This window comes from Globicephala melas, chromosome 5 (assembly GCF_963455315.2).
Source record: "Globicephala melas chromosome 5, mGloMel1.2, whole genome shotgun sequence".
NCBI lineage: Eukaryota > Metazoa > Chordata > Mammalia > Artiodactyla > Delphinidae > Globicephala > Globicephala melas.
Window position 1 is genome coordinate 120,388,004 of NC_083318.1, and position 18,939 is coordinate 120,406,942.

Sequence of the window (18,939 nt, forward strand, 5' to 3'; positions counted from 1 at the left end):
CGTCTGCACTATCAAATCCAAATATGCCCAGAGTCTAGAAGGAGAGAAGAGGTAGTCCCGCCAAGCTGTAGGGAAGTTGGTAGTAAATTGGGCCTTTCCCTGGAGAAATTGCTCATTACTGGGAACTCTTTTTCAAGAAAGAAGCAGATCAATTAGACTGTATCTATACCTGATTGACGGGATTTGTGAAATGGGGAGGGCATTCAAATTCTATATAAAGATTCATTGATAGGATTGGTTAGTCTGGAAATGAGAAGTTCAAGTACTTGATGGCAGTTTTAAGTATTTGATGGGAACCTGAGCCTCGGGGCAGTCTTGGAATGACCTCTCATGTCCCTTTCAGTTTTGAGATTCCAGCAGTGACTCTTGGAACAGGGGCACAGAGAGGATTCTTTTTTTGTAAAGGCTCACATGCACATAAAACTGCTCCATGGCCAATCATTCTGATTCCCACGGGGGCTTTCTTGGCTTGTCTTTTCACTTCAGACGTCCTATATCCCCAGAACTAACAAGATGTCAACAGATTCTATACTCTTAAATCTTTTCCTTCAGGGATGACAGGACATGAAATCCCACGAGAATTGGAGAAGCAAAAGTCAGCCAGAGGGCTCAGCGGTTCAGCAGCCAAAAGCACAGGTAACAATTGAGATCTTGCTTCTTGTACCACTTGCTTTTTATAGGTCTCCACAATCCAATTCAATTCGTAAGATGCTGTTTGCAGTAGAATTCCATGTGCCATTCCTGCCAGAGTGTGGAGGTTTAGCATCGTCATTTAACAGCTATGCCATTTAACTAGCACCTCACTTCTGTCATCCCTTTGCCTAAGTGTGAATCCATTTTTATCGCAAATACCCATGCAGCTGGATTTTCTGCTTTTATAGAAGTTATGTCAAGCCAAGCCTTCCCAGAAAATGGTACCAACTTCAGTTTTGCTATATGTGCACGTTTAGCTGAATTAAAAAAAACACATTGAATTCTTTTAATAACATTCATTTCAATTATCCCTTCATATTTCAAATTTTAGCTACGAAAATATAAGTAAGATGACTTTTTGGGGGGAGGCAGGATTCAGTTTTGCATGGTTGTGCAGAGACAACAAAAGAACAAAATTCAGGAGTGGTAGAAGTTGTAGACAGATTGAGTCCCAAAAGTGAGTTGTTTACAACTAGACTAATTTTACATACATCTGCTTTTTCTTCTTTTTTTTTCCCCCCACACTAAAAACATTAAAACCAATTGTCTTGATAAATTACTATTAGGCATGACAAGCTGCAAAGAAAAATGATTAGGCCTTTTACCCCCTTTCTTTCTAAGGGCAGACTAATCAAACCAAAACATGCAACCTGTAATTTTTGGAAGGCTGTGCAAAATTTCTTTATTGCGTTTAGATGACTATTTTATGGGGGGTGGAAGGGTTTTTCCTTGCTCCTCAAATTGTATTTATTATTAGTTTATTCTCATAAGAGTTAGTATGAGTTTAATTTTCATTGAAAAGCATTTGTCATACTGCTATTTGCCCACATGGCAGACTTGTTCTCTTATCGTAAAAGCTTCAAGACAAACTACAGTTTCTGAAGTTTTAGTTCCTTTCAGATCAATTCTTCTTTACAAGATTTTCCATTTGATCAACTTTTGGTCAAATTAACATCAAGCAGCCCATCTGGTGGACATATGAACCTAGAGATTAGGTGAGAAAGCAAACTGAGCTTTTCATAAAAGTTCTTTCTACTACCAAGTGACTGGCTAGAAGAACATTTTTCCTGAAAAACTGAAAGTCAACAACTTGATTGGCCAACACCAAAGAACTTAAAATGTGAAATATTTACTTAGTAAATATTAGGTAGTCATTGAAATAATAATAATTTAAAAGACCAAGTGCAACGGAGAGTGTGCTTATTATACAAGGACAAGTACAAAAGCAGGATGCAAAATTGTATATATAGTAAAATTTTAACCATAAAAATGTTGTGCATATAATAAAGCAGGCAGGGACAGTTTTAAAGATGATACAGGTCATTCTATTGTGATGGTATCAGAAGTGATTACCTTTTTCTAATTTCCAACTTTCTGAAATAATACTATATTGCTTTTACAATAAGAAATTTCTCCCACTTCGCGAATAGGTTTCTCCATGGAATACACCCTTCCAAGCTATGCCAGATATACTATACCATGCCATACCATACTGTACTATCTTACCAAATTATTTTGTGAGCAGCTGGAACAAACTTGAAAGTAATAGGACTTAAAAAAAAATCAGTGACCAAGGTTTAAATCTGAAGTTACTTTTTTGTTCCGTATCTAAGAAATTGGCAGCAAACGAGCTCAGGGTCACATGAGCAAATTAGGAGATGTAGTGTTGATGTATTCCTTGTAATTTCCAAGGAAAGTATCCACATCTCAACCTACAGCTGCTATTGACGGGTTCTCTCCTTGACTAAACTTTAGTCAGGCTCCTGAGTCCTTTTCCTAACTAGGGCTCACCTTTCGTACTTCCATGTCTGTCTTTGCATTGCTCAGTTTTCATAAGAATCCTGCTGTTGCTTTAGCCAAAATCCCCCACCCTTGATATCGGATCACCTTCAATATCTGTTTGGGTTCTTTTATCTTCCATCATCCCCCTGATGTGATCTGATCACTTGGCCTGCCTGGAGTAAGAATCCTGTTCAGTCAGTTTAGGGGGAATCTCTCTCACCCCTGGTGTTCTTAGTAATTTCCCATTCACTTCTCACCCCTCCCACACACTCTGCTCCTGGGTTATAAATTCGCATTCTTCCTTGTGGCATTCAGAGTTGAGACCACTCTCTCCCATACTGTAAAATCCCATAGCAGCAACCCCTGTATTGTTGTATATAATCCCCTGAATAAAGTTGGCCTTACTGTTTGACAAGTGGCAGGATAATTTTTTCATTAACAATATATTCTTTGCCACTTCACTTTAATTGTAAATTCAGAAGGTGAGTCCCCATGCCCTGCCTCACCACCATTTAGAAAACACAGACGTGTACTAAAAAAGAAAATGACTACCACTCACTACTACACTCTTCAGAAATATGGAGTATTAACATTTTGATGTTTCTCCTTTTTAAGTGTACATTGCTTTCTTCTCTTTCTTTTTCTGAACTAGGTTTATACTGGTATGTTTCCAGCTCTTTTCTCTTATTCCTATAGCCTAAGAATGTTTCCATGCCATCAAATATTCTTTGAAACATGAGTTTTAGTGGCTGTATTATATTCTGAAATTTGTATATTCAATCAAGTATTTAACCATTTTCCTACTGTTGGCTATTTTGTTGTTTCCAGTTTTTCCCACAGTTATGTACTATTGGTGCTTAAAAGTCTTTAACATAAATCATTGGCTGTATTGCTATTTATTTTCTTAGGATAGACTCCTGAAAGTCTAATTTTTGAGTATGTACACTTTTAAAGCTGTTGATACTTAGTGATCAACTCCTTTCCTGGAAATGTGTTCCCTTATCACCAGTTGGATAAGGGAATGCCTGATTTGATACACTTTAGATAATATTTTGCATTATTCAAGTTAAAAAAAAAGCACAAAAACTTATAGTAATTTGATAACCTAAACCATTCTTTCACTGTTAAGTGATTCTTATGTCAATGTAATGCTAAATACTGTAGCTTTAAGCACTGCATAAGTACCAGACCTTAATACACATGGCAAGTGGTGCTGACTTAATCTCTTTATTTTCCTAAATAGTTGAGTTTGAAATAACTCAGTGACAAAACTTGTCCTGGGTTACCTTTTGAGTTAAAACTTAATACAAATATTCCCTAGTTATTGGTCTAGTAATATTTAAAAAATTCCTTTCACCACCTGACATAATTTTTTTAATAAGTTGACTTTGTTTTATTAACACACTCTATTATTTTTTTTTTTTTTTTTAACATCTTTATTGGGGTATAATTGCTTTACAATGGTGTGTTAGTTTCTGCTTTATAACAAAGTGAATCAGTCATACATAAACATATGTTCCCATATGTCTTCCCTGTTGCGTCTCCCTCCCTCCCACCCTCCCCATCCCACCCCTCCAGGCTGTCACAAAGCACCTCTATTATTTAGCGTAGTTTTAGGTTCATAGTCAAACTGAGTAGCAGGTACAGAGATCTCCTATATACCTCCAGTCCCACATATGAGTAGCCTCCCCCATTATCAACACTGCTCACCAGAGGGGTACATTTGTTACAGCTGATGAGCTTACACTGACACATCATTATCACCTGACATAATTTTGTTAATTAGTATTTTTCTTTGAAAAGTCGCATATATATATTTTAAAATTTTATTGTAGTTGATTTACAATGTTGTGTTAGTTTCAGGTATACAGCTGAGTGATTCATTTATACATATACATAAATTCATTCTTTTTTGGATTCTTTTCTCATGTAGGTTATCACAGAATATTGAGTAAAGTTCCCTGTGCTATACGGTAGGTCCTTGTTGGTTATGAATCATATATATTAGTGTGTGTATGTTAATCTTAAGCTCCTGATTTATCCCTCCCCCCACCACGTTTCCCCTTAAGTGGGACCATAAGTTTGTTTTTAATATCTGTAAGTCTGTTTGTGTTTTGTAAGTAAGTTCATTTTTATCATTTTTAAAATTAGATTCCATGTATAAGTGATATCATGATATTTGTCTTTCTCTGTCTGACTTACTTCATTTAGTATGATAACCTCTAGGTCCATCTGCGTTGCTGCAAATGGCGTTATTTCATTCCTTTTTTATAGCTGAGTAATATTCCATTGTATATATGTACCACATCTTCCTTATCCATTCCACTGTTGATGGTCATTTAGGTTGCTTCCATACCTTGGCTATTGTAAATAGTGCTGCAATGAATATTGGGGTACATGTATCTTTTCAATTTATGGTTTTCTCCTGATATATTCCCAGGAGTGGGATTGCTGGGTCATATGGTAGTTCTATTTTTAGTTTTTTAAGGAACCTCCATACCGTTCTCCATAGTAGCTGCACCAATTTACATTCCCACCAACAGTGTAGGAGGGTTCTCTTTTCTCCACACCCTCTCCAGCATTTATTTGTAGACTTTTTGATGAGAAAATCATATATTTTTATACACAAGAAAATCAAACAATTCCTCTGATTCTGTATACTAATATCTTCTCATGACTTGTTTTCTTACTGGCGTATTCTCTTAGTTAGATTTGCCAGAGCATTTGCTAATTTATTCTTTTTAAAAATAAACTTTCAGATTTAGTTAAAATTTCCTGTGTTTTCACATCTGTGAATTTTAAAAATTCTACCATTAATTTTCAACTTTTACTAGATTTATTACATTGGTTTTATTCCATATTTTTTTTTACTAGTATCTAGTTCCTTTGTTTTCCTTTTCTTGTTTAATAACTAAAGATGTACAGCTGTGATGTTGCCTCTGCTTATAGTTTGCTTGCTAAGCATTCAATTGTGTTTTAATTTTGTTTGCCTTCACAGGTTTTTTAGAATTTCTTCAGGTGTTTTTCATTTCTGTTATTAATTCTTTAAAAAGTATACTGAGATCAAAAAGTGGGTTGAATAGGTCATATTTTTATTGAGTTTTTAAAAAATCAGATAGCATATTATCAATTAAGGGTTTTGAAAAGTGTACAGTCTGTTAAGTACAAACTTAACATTATCTTAATTTTTTATATACCCTATTTTATTGTTTTTGCATTTTTACTGTTTTATCAAAGATTCAAAGTATTTATAACCTCTTACTACTACTGTGGTTTTTGTCAAATTCTTTTATTCTACCACATTTTACTTAAGTATTTTTAATATTTGCCACATAAAAGAACATGGATGACATGCTTTTATTTGGATTTTAGAATTTAAATAAATAAAATGATTTCTTTTTCTAATACTTTTGCCTTGAATCCTATTTTCTAAAATTAAGATTGAAAACAACTCATTTATTTCTTTTTCTTTAAGCAACCATTAATGACCATAAATTTTCAACTTTTCTTTAGTATTTTTTTTTACAGTGTATCTTCAAAAAGCAGGATATAGTTTGATTTTGTCTTTTATCCAAATTTGAATCTGCATCTTTTATAAAAGAATATATAATGTGGTATTTGGAACCAGGCAATCATGGTTACAAATCTCAGATCTGTCTCAGCCACCCTTTGCAAGCTTCAGTTTGTCTATAAAATGGAGGTAAATAATACCATTAGTTACAGGGTTGTTGCAAGGTTTAAAGGAATTAATATGTGTAACATGCTCTGTAATGTTCCAGGCTTGTGCAAAAGTCCAGGAAATTGTAGAGATAGTTGTTGTTACTATGATAATCTGGAAGAACAGGATAGTAGGTGATTCTAAACATGGGCTTCAGAGTCAAAAAGAATTAAACTGAAACCCCACCTCTACCACTTATTAGTTCTGTGACCTTGATTACAGATAACCAATCCATCTTAAAAAGGAAAATAATATCTACCTCATAAGATAGCTGTGAGGACCTGATCTATGGTATCTATGTGAAGCATTTATATATGCTTCACACAGTGCCATTTGCCCTCAGTGATTGTGACTGCTCTTTGAGGATGTTTAACTGACACATGTATTTTCATAACTGCTGTTCTAATTATAACCTTATTTTGTATCTTTTTTTTGCCTTATTTTAGTTTTTGTCTTTTGCTAGAAAGATTAGGTAGATGGATATAGTGTATATATATTCTATAATTATATAATATTAAGTGATTTCGAAGGTATATATTTTGTTTTAAAATAATGATTACTTTTATAAATTTCAGAGATTTTTTACCTTATATTTTTTGATTAGTAAAGACTTGATAGGGCATTATTTTATTTTTAAATTATTTTCTAGTTCCTAGACATTTTCATATTATTTGAGCACTGGACCTAGATTATTGCAATAAAATTATGATCTCTTGCATATTTTTATCATCAGTATTTTACATTCAGATGTTTTATAAATAAATTTATAATAATTATTTAAATTTAATTCCATGTTTTATTGAATTCATTATTCAGCACAAATTCTTTAATGCCATAACTTCTTTTTTTTTTAATTTTTGAAGTACAGTTGATTTATAATATGTAAGTTTCAGGTGTACAGCATACTGATTTAGTTATATATGATATATATACTTTCTTTTTGAGATTCTTTTCTCTTATAGGTTATTACATAACACTGAGTATGGTTCCCTGTGCTATACAGTAAGTCCTTGTTGGTTATCTATTTTATACCTAGTAGTGTGTATATGTTAATCCCAGCCTCCTAATTTATCCCTCCTCCCACCCCCTTTTCCCCTGTGGTAACCATAAGTTTGTTTTCTGTGTCTGCAAGTCTCTTTCTGTTGCTAAGTATCTCTCACTTATTTAGAAGATATTTGGGGGAATACTTTCATGATGACATAGAAATGCTATCTTTTCTAAAATCTTGGACATCCAAAAAATATATTTGTTTTCTTCTTACACAAACACATTAGCTGACTAAATATAAGTTGCAACGTTTTCCCAATAAATCATGTAGTCCATTATCTCAAATTTTTGTTACATCATTTTCTAAATTGTAAAACTGATTTTGATTTTTTAGAAGAAAATCTAAGTTAACATATTTCCTCAATACTTTAGGGTTGTTTTTTCATCTTTATAACTATAACAGTTTGCTAAGATGCTTTTAAATGTGGGTATATTTCCTTATTTTTTGCTAGATCACAGCGAGTCCGTACAGTCTGCATATTCATTCCCCCACTCTTCTGTACTCTGAAGCTTTGTTAAACTATGTCATTGATTGTATTTTCTAGCCTATTTTTAAAAACACCTATTATACATGAGTTGGATTTCTGTTCTCCATGTCTTTTGACTGTTTTTAGTATTTCCATATATTGGGAACAAACCCTTTTCCAATTATGTTCTCAACTTTAATAATTGATTTTACCCACTGTCACTCCTTTTTGTTATAACCAACGTGGATTTTAGTTTGCTATTGAAATTTTAAGTTCCAAGTTTATTTTATTTTTGCCATATGTCCTCTAGTCACTTGATCCATTTTCGTCATGTCACATGTTTCACCTCATCCTGCCATCTCAGCTAAAATGTCTTTCATCTGTTTTGCTTTCATCTCAGCCTGACCTCGACCCCCGACTTTCTGTTGATGTTTCTTCTTTATGTTTTCAATTTGTTTATGAGTTTGCAGTTTTCTGAAATTTTCTTTTTTGGCTCCTGTATATTGTCAGTGGGTATCTAGCACTGATCCTGAAAGCTGAATGGCTTAGCTTAATTTAATAAATGAAAATTAAAGATAAGTCATACTTCTTTACAGTTATTTTCTAAAAACAATTACACATCATTAGTTGGGATGTTCTTATTTTGTGTCTGTGTGTCGGGGGTGGGGGGGCATACTTGCGTATTTCCCACTATCTCCACACTGATAGCTTGGTGCTTCTTGGGAAGATATATGACAACCTTACTCATTAAGGAAGTGATTTACAGAAGTATAATTATCCTGAGTCTTCATGATGAAATTCTCCTTCCCTTCCTTTCACATGGTTTTTGAAGTTCTCATATCATTTATTTGTTCTCTCCTTCAGTCTTCTTAAAAGAGAACGCATCTATAGAATCACGTTTGACAAGAGATTTGGTGGTTGTTTATCCTTTGCTTCTATTCCTTGTGTTCAGATCAAATTTTGTTCTCTGCTCTAGGACTACAGAGGACTTTGGTGCAACTCATAACTCAAGAGCCCAGGACTTAGCAGCTTTGTCTGGTGCAGCTTTGTCACAAATAGGTGGAACATGATTCTTTGGCACTATGTACTGATAGGTCTGCAAGCAACTAACTTCCTGAATAAACAGTAAGTTTTCTTGCCCATCCCATCTTTCCTTCACAGAGCTTTACTGCAGGGCCTCAGGTTGCTTTCTACTGGGAGAACTACTTTTTCTGCATGTATATAGAAAGACCAGAGCTGGAGTGGAGAGAACTTTAAAAAATTAGCATTTGTGTAGTAGAGTGATAGCTAGGGGTCAGCGGGTGGACTACTGGTTTTATTTGCTTCAATCCCTCTTTTTCAACCTTAGAATTAACTGGAATCAGTCCCATATTCCAGCATTAGCTTTATTCCAGTCTTTGTTTCCACTATTATTAAGAATTCCATCTTTTTGATGCCTTTCCTTCACAAGCATTTCTTAGAGGCCACTGCTGGCTGCTGACACATCACCATTTTAGACAAGAGCTCAGCTATTACACAAGTTTTTCCAGGTATGACCTTAACAAAAACAGAAACCAACCAAACAAAAAACTCCTATGAACATGACAAATGGAAATGTCAGTTATACTGAAAAGGAGAATTGAAGCCATTATTCTTCTATGGAGTACAAATAACTACATTTTGATAATTTTCCCTCTTTTCTTTTTAATATATCAATTACTGGCAAAAGTAGCCGGATGAAAATACCTCAGGCACCCGCATTCTCTTTTGCCCACATAAGGGTAATACCATCTGCATTTCTCCAGGTCTCCTACTTATAGAAAATTCTGTTATTTAACATTCATCACACTGCTGCAGCACTGGGAACTTACAGAGCTCATACAAGATATGTTCCCTGACTATATCTTTCCCAAGAGCATGCACACCCCCTGAAAAGACCAGCTGATAACGATTTTGCAGTCTGCATCGAGTAATTAGTGGGCAGAGACTATATCAGAGATTGCAAACTTGTAAGCCTACAGGGGCCAGAAAGATGGAATTACTGAGCAGATAAGATTCACTGCCTGCTTATTAAACACATCTGAATAGTCTTCATTATCAAAAATAATTATTTTCTCTTTTGTGTTTTTATTCATAGCATGATTCTCGATACGTCTTTTATTCTCCCAGTTCTGATAGAATTATGAGTTTAGAGAAATGTGTCTCAAATATAAGAAGACAATATGGAAAGCATGATAACAAATGAAATATCAAAAGTAATTTGTAGCAAATGATACAATAATACAATAGGGAGTGGCTGGAGATTTGAATTGTTACATGAGACATGGATTTAAGCATGGTTTAAAATGGCAAAAAACTGAAATTATATTGTGCACATTATTTTTGAAATATAACATATTTAGAGGCCAAATCTGACCACAATATGGCCTTTCAAATAGTTTCTTTTGGTTAGATTTTGTTTTTTGTGTGTTGGTTTGAGATTATTATTATAGCATATTACTGTTCTCTTGTGTTCTGCTTGTAGTCCATGTCTAAGGTAGGACTTAGGCAACTAAATTCTAGAAGCTCCACAAATAACTCTTATGCTCATCTGGGATTGAGAGTCACTGGTATAGGCAGCTGGTTAGGGTGGACGTGCTCCTCCTACCTCCCACCTAACCCCACCCCTCAAAAAAATGGTTTGCCTTCCAAGCATGACAGCAACAACACATGCTTGCTGAGAGGATTATTATTTCACTGTATGGCTGGGCATATCTGTGGCCATGACCCATGATCACACGGAGGCAGTTAAGAAAGCTAAGAACGCTAAACATCATCAATGGCCATTCCTCACCTCTGAGGTACCACTGTGTTGATAAAATGGGGATGATTCCAGTGAAGATAGAAAAGGCCCCAGGGCGTAGCCTAAGAAAAAGATATAACAGAGAAAAACAGGTCTGGGAGACGTGAGCAATCTTGACCCTAGACTATTATATGATTTTGTGAGGCGTGGAAAATTAATCAGCTATTTCCATGTCCTCAAAGTCCTTACATTCCTCCAGCACCCTTTGACTTGATCATGTTCATCTAGTAGCCTTCTAATTACTAATTATATTTTATAAAAACTTTATTATTAATATTTGGCAAGGGTCTAATGAATACAAGCATTCTTGTCACTGGGAAGAAATCTTCCCATAAAACAGATTTAATCCATTGGGATTGGGGGTTATAAATCAGTCCTCCATGAGCTTAGTTAACAGGACTCAGACATCAAAACTCTAATTGATTCCAAACCCACTGACAAATTCAGTTCTCTGGTTTGCCACGTTGAAGAACAAACCCTTGACTGCTCTGTGAGGCTCAATTTTGGGAAGTGGGTGGAGGTGTGGTAGCAGTACATTCTGGGGACAACACTCTGGCACTGATTTAAAATTTTTCTAATTTTAAAACCAACTTGGAAAAACTGATTTTAAAAATGTATTTTGATGGAAACTTTTATCTGTGATCCAAAGTCCTCAGCATTTTTCTTATATTTTTTCCAGGATGTGAAAATTGAGTTGAAGAAATCTGTTGAGTTTCCATGGAAATGGTGCCAATTAATTTTTTTCTGTTCCTCAGGAAAATTCCTTGACTTAGCAATAATGTAGCTTCCTGGCAATCCCTTGGCAGTCTTCAACACAGGGCATCTGAAATGCCTATACTTTCAGTGGGAAAATAGTTGGCTCTCAAAATCCCTTTCCCTTCCAGCATATAGTGAAATAATTGAATAATTTCTTTAACCTTTAGAGAACCTGTCCAGTCCCTTTAAAAAATCTTGACTCTGACAAACACTTCACAAAAGGGTCTTTTTGTTCTCTATCAAATAAAGAGATTATCATTGGTGAAGCATGCACTGTTTTTCCTATTACACCATGAAATCCCAGGGTATTTGAAGAGTATTCATTAATTTAGGAATAAGTAGTTTTGATTGTCTAGTATGTCCCGTGGTCTGGATGGTCATAAATATCTGAAAAGATTTAGAGAAAAATGGCTGGACATTGGAAGTCCATTAGGTACTTAATTCTTTAATTTCAAAACCTTCCCCATTATTCTTTTTTTTTTTTTTTGCGGTACGCGGGCCTCTCACTGTTGTGGCCTCTCCCGTTGCGGAGCACAGGCTCCGGACGCGCAGGTCCAGCGGTCATGGCTCACGGACCCAGCCGCTCCGCGGCATGTGGGATCTTCCCGGACCAGGGCACGAATCCGTGTCCCCTGCATCGGTAGGCAGACTCTCAACCGCTGCGTCACCAGGGAAGCCCCCCCCCCATTATTCTTAATTATGTTCTTCTCATGCTAGATTCTGATTTCCCTGCAGACTGCAGTTATTAGGAAGGTTTTTTTCCCCCTAACATTTCATAGGATTTAATGTTCCTCTACTCCTTGAAAACAGAACAATAATCTTTTCCATTCTGCTGAATTACTAATGTCCACAGTTAAAGGAATCTAGGGGAACTGCTCTAAGGTGACTAATCAAAAATATCATCAATAATTGGATTCACATATCTAAAGAGTGAAAAATTCACACAAAAATTTGATTAGAATTTTCAGTAACCTAACCCCCCCCCCAAGAATTAAAAAAATCTGGTCATCATTGATCTTGAAGAAGCAAATTAAGTAACAAGATATGGACAGATGTTAATCCAGTAAAATATTTTATAATTTAGGTTCTTGTTTCCTTTCATTCACCATTCTCTCCTCCCCTTTTATTCTGAGTACAGAAGGGACTATTTTTTCTATACATATGGTAGAATATTAATAGGTTTCTTCTAGGCTTCAAAAACATTAGCAGCCTTTTCTTATATTGCTCTCTGTGGGACAACCAGAGGATGACAGATCTGGCATTCTGAGGATCCCTTCATTACACTTGCTACTTGTCCCCTTCTTTCATCTCCTGTGGCCTTCTTCACATCATCCTCCTAATTCTAACGTAATTTAATTAAAATATAATAATTGAATAATTTGTTAAAAATGCTTTAGGGAAACTTTCTCCCAAAGAGCTCAAAGCGTCCCCTCTCTTTATTCTTTTCCAAGCTCTGTGAGGTACGTGGAAGAGTCCAGATAGGAATAATCTTCTCTACTTTAATTCTTCAATAACTGTTTGATCCTAATTGTACAATGATCTCACATGGAGTTCTGCCTTTATTTCTTGAGAGAGCTGAAGGCACAGTGGGAGGCTAATAGTAGACTTAAAAAGATATATCTTTCCCTTCAAACTAAGAAATCACTGGAAATGAAAAATTGTCCAATAAGGAGAGTTTTTTGCATACAAATTTATAAGTAGTCTATCCAAGTGATTTGTAGGAGACTGGAAGTTCAGGTCCATCGTGTGCTGCATTCAAACACCACATACTTAATTGGAAGAATGATCTAAGTACAACCTCGCTGCCGTGAGAAATGCCACTTGAAGTGATGGGTGATGATCATTCATTTAAGGACACACCTTTGTTTGAAGGATGAGCCACAGCATCCCAGGAGCAAGTCCATGAGGTTCTGTATTTAATAGGTCAGTGGGTGTCAGAAGTTGGTGCAATCAGCACTTTGCTATTTTCACAATGGCACACAAAGAGGCTATGGAAGTGGCTGCTGGTGAAATAACTTCCCAGTTTTATTTTAATGTCTCTCTCAATGATGTATGAGTAACATTTCAAGGTAATATTATTTTGGAGTGATGTTATTTCAAAAGTGGGTTGAGGTTAAAAGCATCTGTACATGCTCATTGATGATCAGAGTCATCCAGTGTTACCTCCACCTCTGCCACCTTTTATGTTTTTCATTTCTGAACTTTAACCAAAGATTTATTATCAGAAAAACATCATAATAAATAACCTGCCAGAGTACCTCTTTTCAATAGGAACCAAGTGTGTCAGGAAAGACTGGAGGCAGCTGCCTCCTTATGAAGCAAGAGGAAAATATTCCTCCTGTGTGAGATGCCTCTGAGCTACAGTGTTCAGCTCTTTTCTGCATGACAAATAATTGTTCCAATAAATGGTAGGTCCATTACCTAAGGCAAGAGAATAGTGAGACAATCTTTGACTGGAGTTCAATGCAGAGCACAGAAAACCCATGCTGGTCCCCTTCACGGGGGCATCAATCATCTGCCCCTCCTACCAAGTTAGGTTCCAGAGGCTTCTCTCTAAAGGTCTCTGAGGGATGTTAGAGAATTTGTCTTACTTGACCTTCCTGGAGCTCTGATAACAAACAACATTATCAACATCACCACAAATATCCTAGTAAGGCCTTTGTTAATTAAAATAATTTGGCTTTGTTAATTAAAATAATTTTCTTGCATTAATCTTACTATGGAAAAATTATATTTGGGTAAGACACTGACTGACTTAACAGTAAAATTAGCCAAGTACACAATTATTTACTTCTATAGCAGGAGACTTTGTTCAGTATTCATAAGATTTCTTTAACTCTTACTTAGAGATTATTAAATAAACTGAAGTTCATGTTAGTACCTTGTTTCTTAGGGCCATGGAACTTGTCACCATTTGATTGTCTTCTGGCAGTCTTTTGTTGAAACACTGTAAAAAATAGAACACAGATTATTTATTTATAGAAAAGAACACACTGTGGAAGACTGTAGGAAATTAGAATGCAGTACTTCATTTTCCTTAGTAACAATTCCTGAATTGTATTATTTTTTGAGTAGGAGGATTATTAAATTTACAATTTTCTCATTTGTGCAGCTTATCAGTCATTTTCAAAAAGCATTTTCTTTGCACAGAGTAGTATAATGCTGATGGAACGCCTCATTAAACTGTTTAAATCAAGATATGATTCCATTTTGATACCAGGTAAAGATAAAAGCTGCATTTTGTTAAAAGTGATAAATGCTAAAATCACATGAAAAATTCCATTTGCACAGAAATTACTCATGCTGACTTTTTGGTGATAAGCAAGGATAAAGACTGTTGCTTCTTAAACAGATGAAAAGACTGCTGGATTCCCAGATGTAATAATAAAAAAGATACTTTATTCTTGCATCATCTAGCTAGACCTCAGACCTATTAAAGCAGCTTATTCGAATTACTCCATTTTCTGAAAAGTACTTTGTTCTCATTTATTATTTCTTACATGGAATTCTGTGAGACAAGTCAGCATTACCCCATTCAGCAGATGAAAGATAAAATTGATTGTTTAATATTTATTGAGCACCCACAAAGTTCCGTATACCTTCTGGTATTTGTTAACGAGGAAGTCTATAGCCTTTAGAGCTTGACTTTAGAAACTGAATATCCCAGACTTCCATTTATTTTTTGTGGGTAAACTATAGGGTTTGGGAACTGAAAGAGGCCTTGGAGATTTAGTCCGATGTCATATGTTTATAGATGAGAGAGGTGGAAATAACTAACATATAAAATAACTAACAAACATATAAAAGGGCTACGTAATTTTGCAATGATAGTGGAGCTACCATTTTGGATCTTTGCCATTGGTCTCAGTATTCTTTAAACCAGTCTAATATCAAGGTCATATCTGTGATGAATCCAGATAGCATTTTTTTCAAATTTAAGAAAGTTCCCTAAGCCATATCAAATCAATAATTATTTATTAAGCACATATACTTTGCCAGCTGTTGTCAAGAAAAAGGGTACTCTGCTCTGTCCTTCAAACGGGAGAAGCGAATATACTTTCAAAGTATGATGTGTTTAAGAGAAATTATACAAATGAAATAATATTTTTGGTTGAAAATCAATTTTCTGCTTCAAGTTAGTATTTGGAAAACATGCTAAATATAACTTACTGGCAAGTTCTGGGTTTGTGGCTTACATTTTTTCTCAAATAAAATATACTGATGGATATATGGTATGTGAATGTATTTTAGGATAATAAAAGCATTTTTATAAGTGGTGCTTGACTTTTTTCATTGGCCGGTTCGTAAAGTCTTGAAAGAATAAAACACTTTTGAAATTTTAATAACATGCAGACGCTCTGTGCTTTTTCGCCAGTATTGTTAAGATAGTAACTGAGACTGTCTCAGACAAAAAAGCTCTAATCTGGCATCATTAATATGGGAAATAATCTGAATCCAAAGACAAATTCAGAAAATAAATTCTTCCAATAAAAAGTATATTAATTGATAAGTTTTAAGAACTCTGATAAATTTTGAAGCTATGGAGTACTAGAATTTTTTTCCAGCTTTTTGGCATTCATTTGTTAAAAATCAGTTTACACCTTATATTTTATTGAAATACATTTGTTGACAACAAATGTCCAGACTTTGTGAAATACAGCAAATGTTAGGTAAACATGCTCAGTTTCTAGATTAAGAATTGACAGCAGCATATTTATTTATTGTTGACATTTCAGCAGCGTGTGTAGCTAGAACAGCCTGGGACGGGGTGGAGAATTGCGGTGGGAGAGTAGGGGTGCTCTGAGTAGAATGATGATGAAAGTGCTGATAACAGAACTCATTAAGAGCAGGATGGGCACTAGGTCATGCCCCATAGCACAAAAATCCTCTCTACCACAATAACCTCCCTTGCAATTCCCTCCTAACTCACCGCCAACTCCACCCACTACAACCGTTATCCTCCTTTCACCTATAGACAAGCCTCATTTCCTTACAAGAACTCAATTAGCAATTAGCATATTGCCAAACACACTGTTTCTCCTTGTTATGAAAGTTGGGAGGTGTTTTTGAATATAAATTAATCTTGGGAAGACACCTATATTAACTTGTTTCTTGAAGAAAGAGCTAGCCCATCCAAATGATCACCGATGCAAACATGCATACCAAGGACACATGCTCTATTAGCCTTAGGAAAAGAATACATAGATATAAAATTCCAGACTTTGTTAATCTTTCTTTTTACAGTGAATATTCGCTGAAACATTTAAATTGCTTCTACCGGCGAAATCTTTGCTCTAGAAAGCTTTATACACTTTGTTTACCATCTCACCCACACAACGTTTATGAGAGGTAACTATAAAATCCATGATATAGGGAGAACCAAGCACTGGGTATGGAACATTCAGATTTATATATGGAAGGTATGTATTTTTATACAACAGGATTTTTGGTAAGATGAGATTCTGTTCTAAACACATAGCAACTGAAAAACAATCTATATACTAGAATGCTAATCTGCTTGGCACAGTGGAAAGGGTATAGTTTTGTCTTAATATTATCAACATGCATGGCATGGGAAAATGGCTTTCTCCTTCTGGGCCTTTATTTCCTTTGCCAATAAAGTTAAGGCTTAGGTGAGATGGTCTCTAGTGACTCAGTTCTGATATTCCAAAATGCTACCAATTCTTTTTCCCCAAGTCATTCCAGGCCAAATGGTTCCTGGATAAATTCTCAAATGAACATGAATTTAAATAGAATGCTATCTCTGAGGGGGAGATTCTTTTTACTGGGGGCTTAGACTAACAGGAACACTAGCAAGTTAAATCACAGACCAATGTTAGTTTTTCATAATATATGGAGACAGTCCTGTCCCTATGTGTTTGAATTCCCGGAGAATATTATTTTTGACCGCATTTTATTGCGTCAACGTTCAAATGATGCTATGAAGGCAATTATGAAATAACGTCAATTTTGATGACTCTGCCCTAGTGAAACCTTATTTTTCTCTTCCTACCTAAAATTGGAATTTGATGAGAAAGACTAATGAATGCATTATTAGTAGTTGTCACTACCTTTAAACATTAAAAAAGTCCATAAAGAAAGAAAAACAATTTTTGAGGTTCAAAATAATCGCAAACAATGCAAATGCCCCAAATATCACCCCCATTTATTTTAAATATTGGGTGGAATGACTTCTATAAAATTTTCTCTAGAATAGAAATGACACTGAATGGAAAAAATTATCATAGTATTAAATATTCAAAATGTTAAGCAAAGCAGAACTATCAGAAGAGCAGAGGAGGAGAAGGTGAAATACAACGAATTCACTTGCACTATTTGTCTTTCCAGGTTGCTTCTGCAAGAACGTTCTTCACGTCAACCTCATTAGTGGCCTATTTCAAGCAAACAGATTCTTCCAGGGCTGCCCTTCTTTGAAAATCTGATAAAGCGTATTTGGAATTATTCTGTAAGTGGCTAAGCTAATGGAAAGTCTGTGTAATGCGTAGCCAAATGTGTTCATAAAGATATGAATTATAAACCACAAACCCCTTGATGTTCCATGCCCATCAGAAGTGTGAAGTGAAATGCTGCTTAGAGCTGCATACCTATCACTGATGATAATTCTTGAAACTAGGGATTTGACATAAAATGAAATATACAAATCTGTATTGTGCTTCAGGTCCTCAGTATAGGTAGCAGCAGTATGTTTATTAAACAGCAAACTTTCATTAGATTGCTAACTATGTAGCGAAGTGCTGTGCTAGGTCCTAAGGATGCAAAGGTAAATAAAATGCGGTCAGTTTCCATACTGTCCTCCATTTTGGTGTATTATTTTAAGCAAAAGTCAAATGTGTCATTAAGGCCTACTCATGAGAGAGGACAGAGATAAAAAACAACCAGAAGGGCAAGGGTCATAATGTAACCTCTGTAGCTTTCCTCTTCCTACCTTGTTCCCCCAATTTGCACCCTGTGAATGGTAATTACAGAAAGGCAGAGTGAGGTAAAGGAAAGCAGTGCAAACAACCCCTTTGTCTAGCCAGTGAAGGCAGGGAACAGAATGTTCTAACCCGATGAGTAGTCATACTGACTAATCAAATCCAAGCTCAGAGAAGAGATGTAGCCTCTTTGCAAATGGATCAAGATAGACTGAGCACTCCAGTCAGCTTAAAAGCACCATCTCATTCTGTTAGCAAGAGTTATGCGTTGCCAATTTCAACAAATTTATCAAACGCAGGTCACCACATTTGAATAGGCACGCTAGGGGTGTCATGGCCACAAACAGAAATAGTCACATCAGACACATAACAGGAAGGTCTTTCACCTGAAAGTAGTTTACTGACTGCAGACATACAGTCAGGAGTTGCAGCTTCTTTTGGGGGAGTGGGAGGGGAGAATCTACAAATGATCAGCCAGCACACATGAGGTCATGGATGTGGTTACAGTGTACTCGGGAGATTGGTGGCGATAGGAAGTTGGAAAGTACATATCTGCGTGAAGGAAAATAGCATAGAAATTCTAATTCGGTGGAAATATCAATGAATGCTTTGGTTTCCTAAGGAGAAAACATTAATTTTCTTTCCAGTTTGTAATGGAAACTTTAAGTCTGATAGACGTGTTCCCATAAAAATCCTCTCCCAAAACAGGAAATCTCACTA

General features: G+C 35.6%; 1 protein-coding gene and 1 long non-coding RNA gene across 6 annotated transcripts in view; one reads left to right on the forward strand and one right to left on the reverse strand.

Annotated features, from left to right (window-relative positions):
* The window catches only part of BANK1 (B cell scaffold protein with ankyrin repeats 1), a 358,724-nt gene that overhangs the window by 22,495 nt on the left and 317,290 nt on the right, over positions 1–18,939 (reverse strand). For all 5 annotated transcript variants that reach the window (XM_060299754.1, XM_030845095.2, XM_030845094.2 and 2 more), the window contains exon 11: positions 14,166–14,231. In XM_060299754.1, coding sequence (XP_060155737.1) covers positions 14,166–14,231 — 66 coding nt within the window. The remainder of the gene's footprint in view (positions 1–14,165; positions 14,232–18,939) is intronic.
* Positions 552–7,181, forward strand: LOC132597367 (uncharacterized). The gene is made up of 3 exons (XR_009564117.1): positions 552–636; positions 4,409–4,448; positions 7,156–7,181. It is a non-coding gene; the product is annotated as an uncharacterized lncRNA (long non-coding RNA).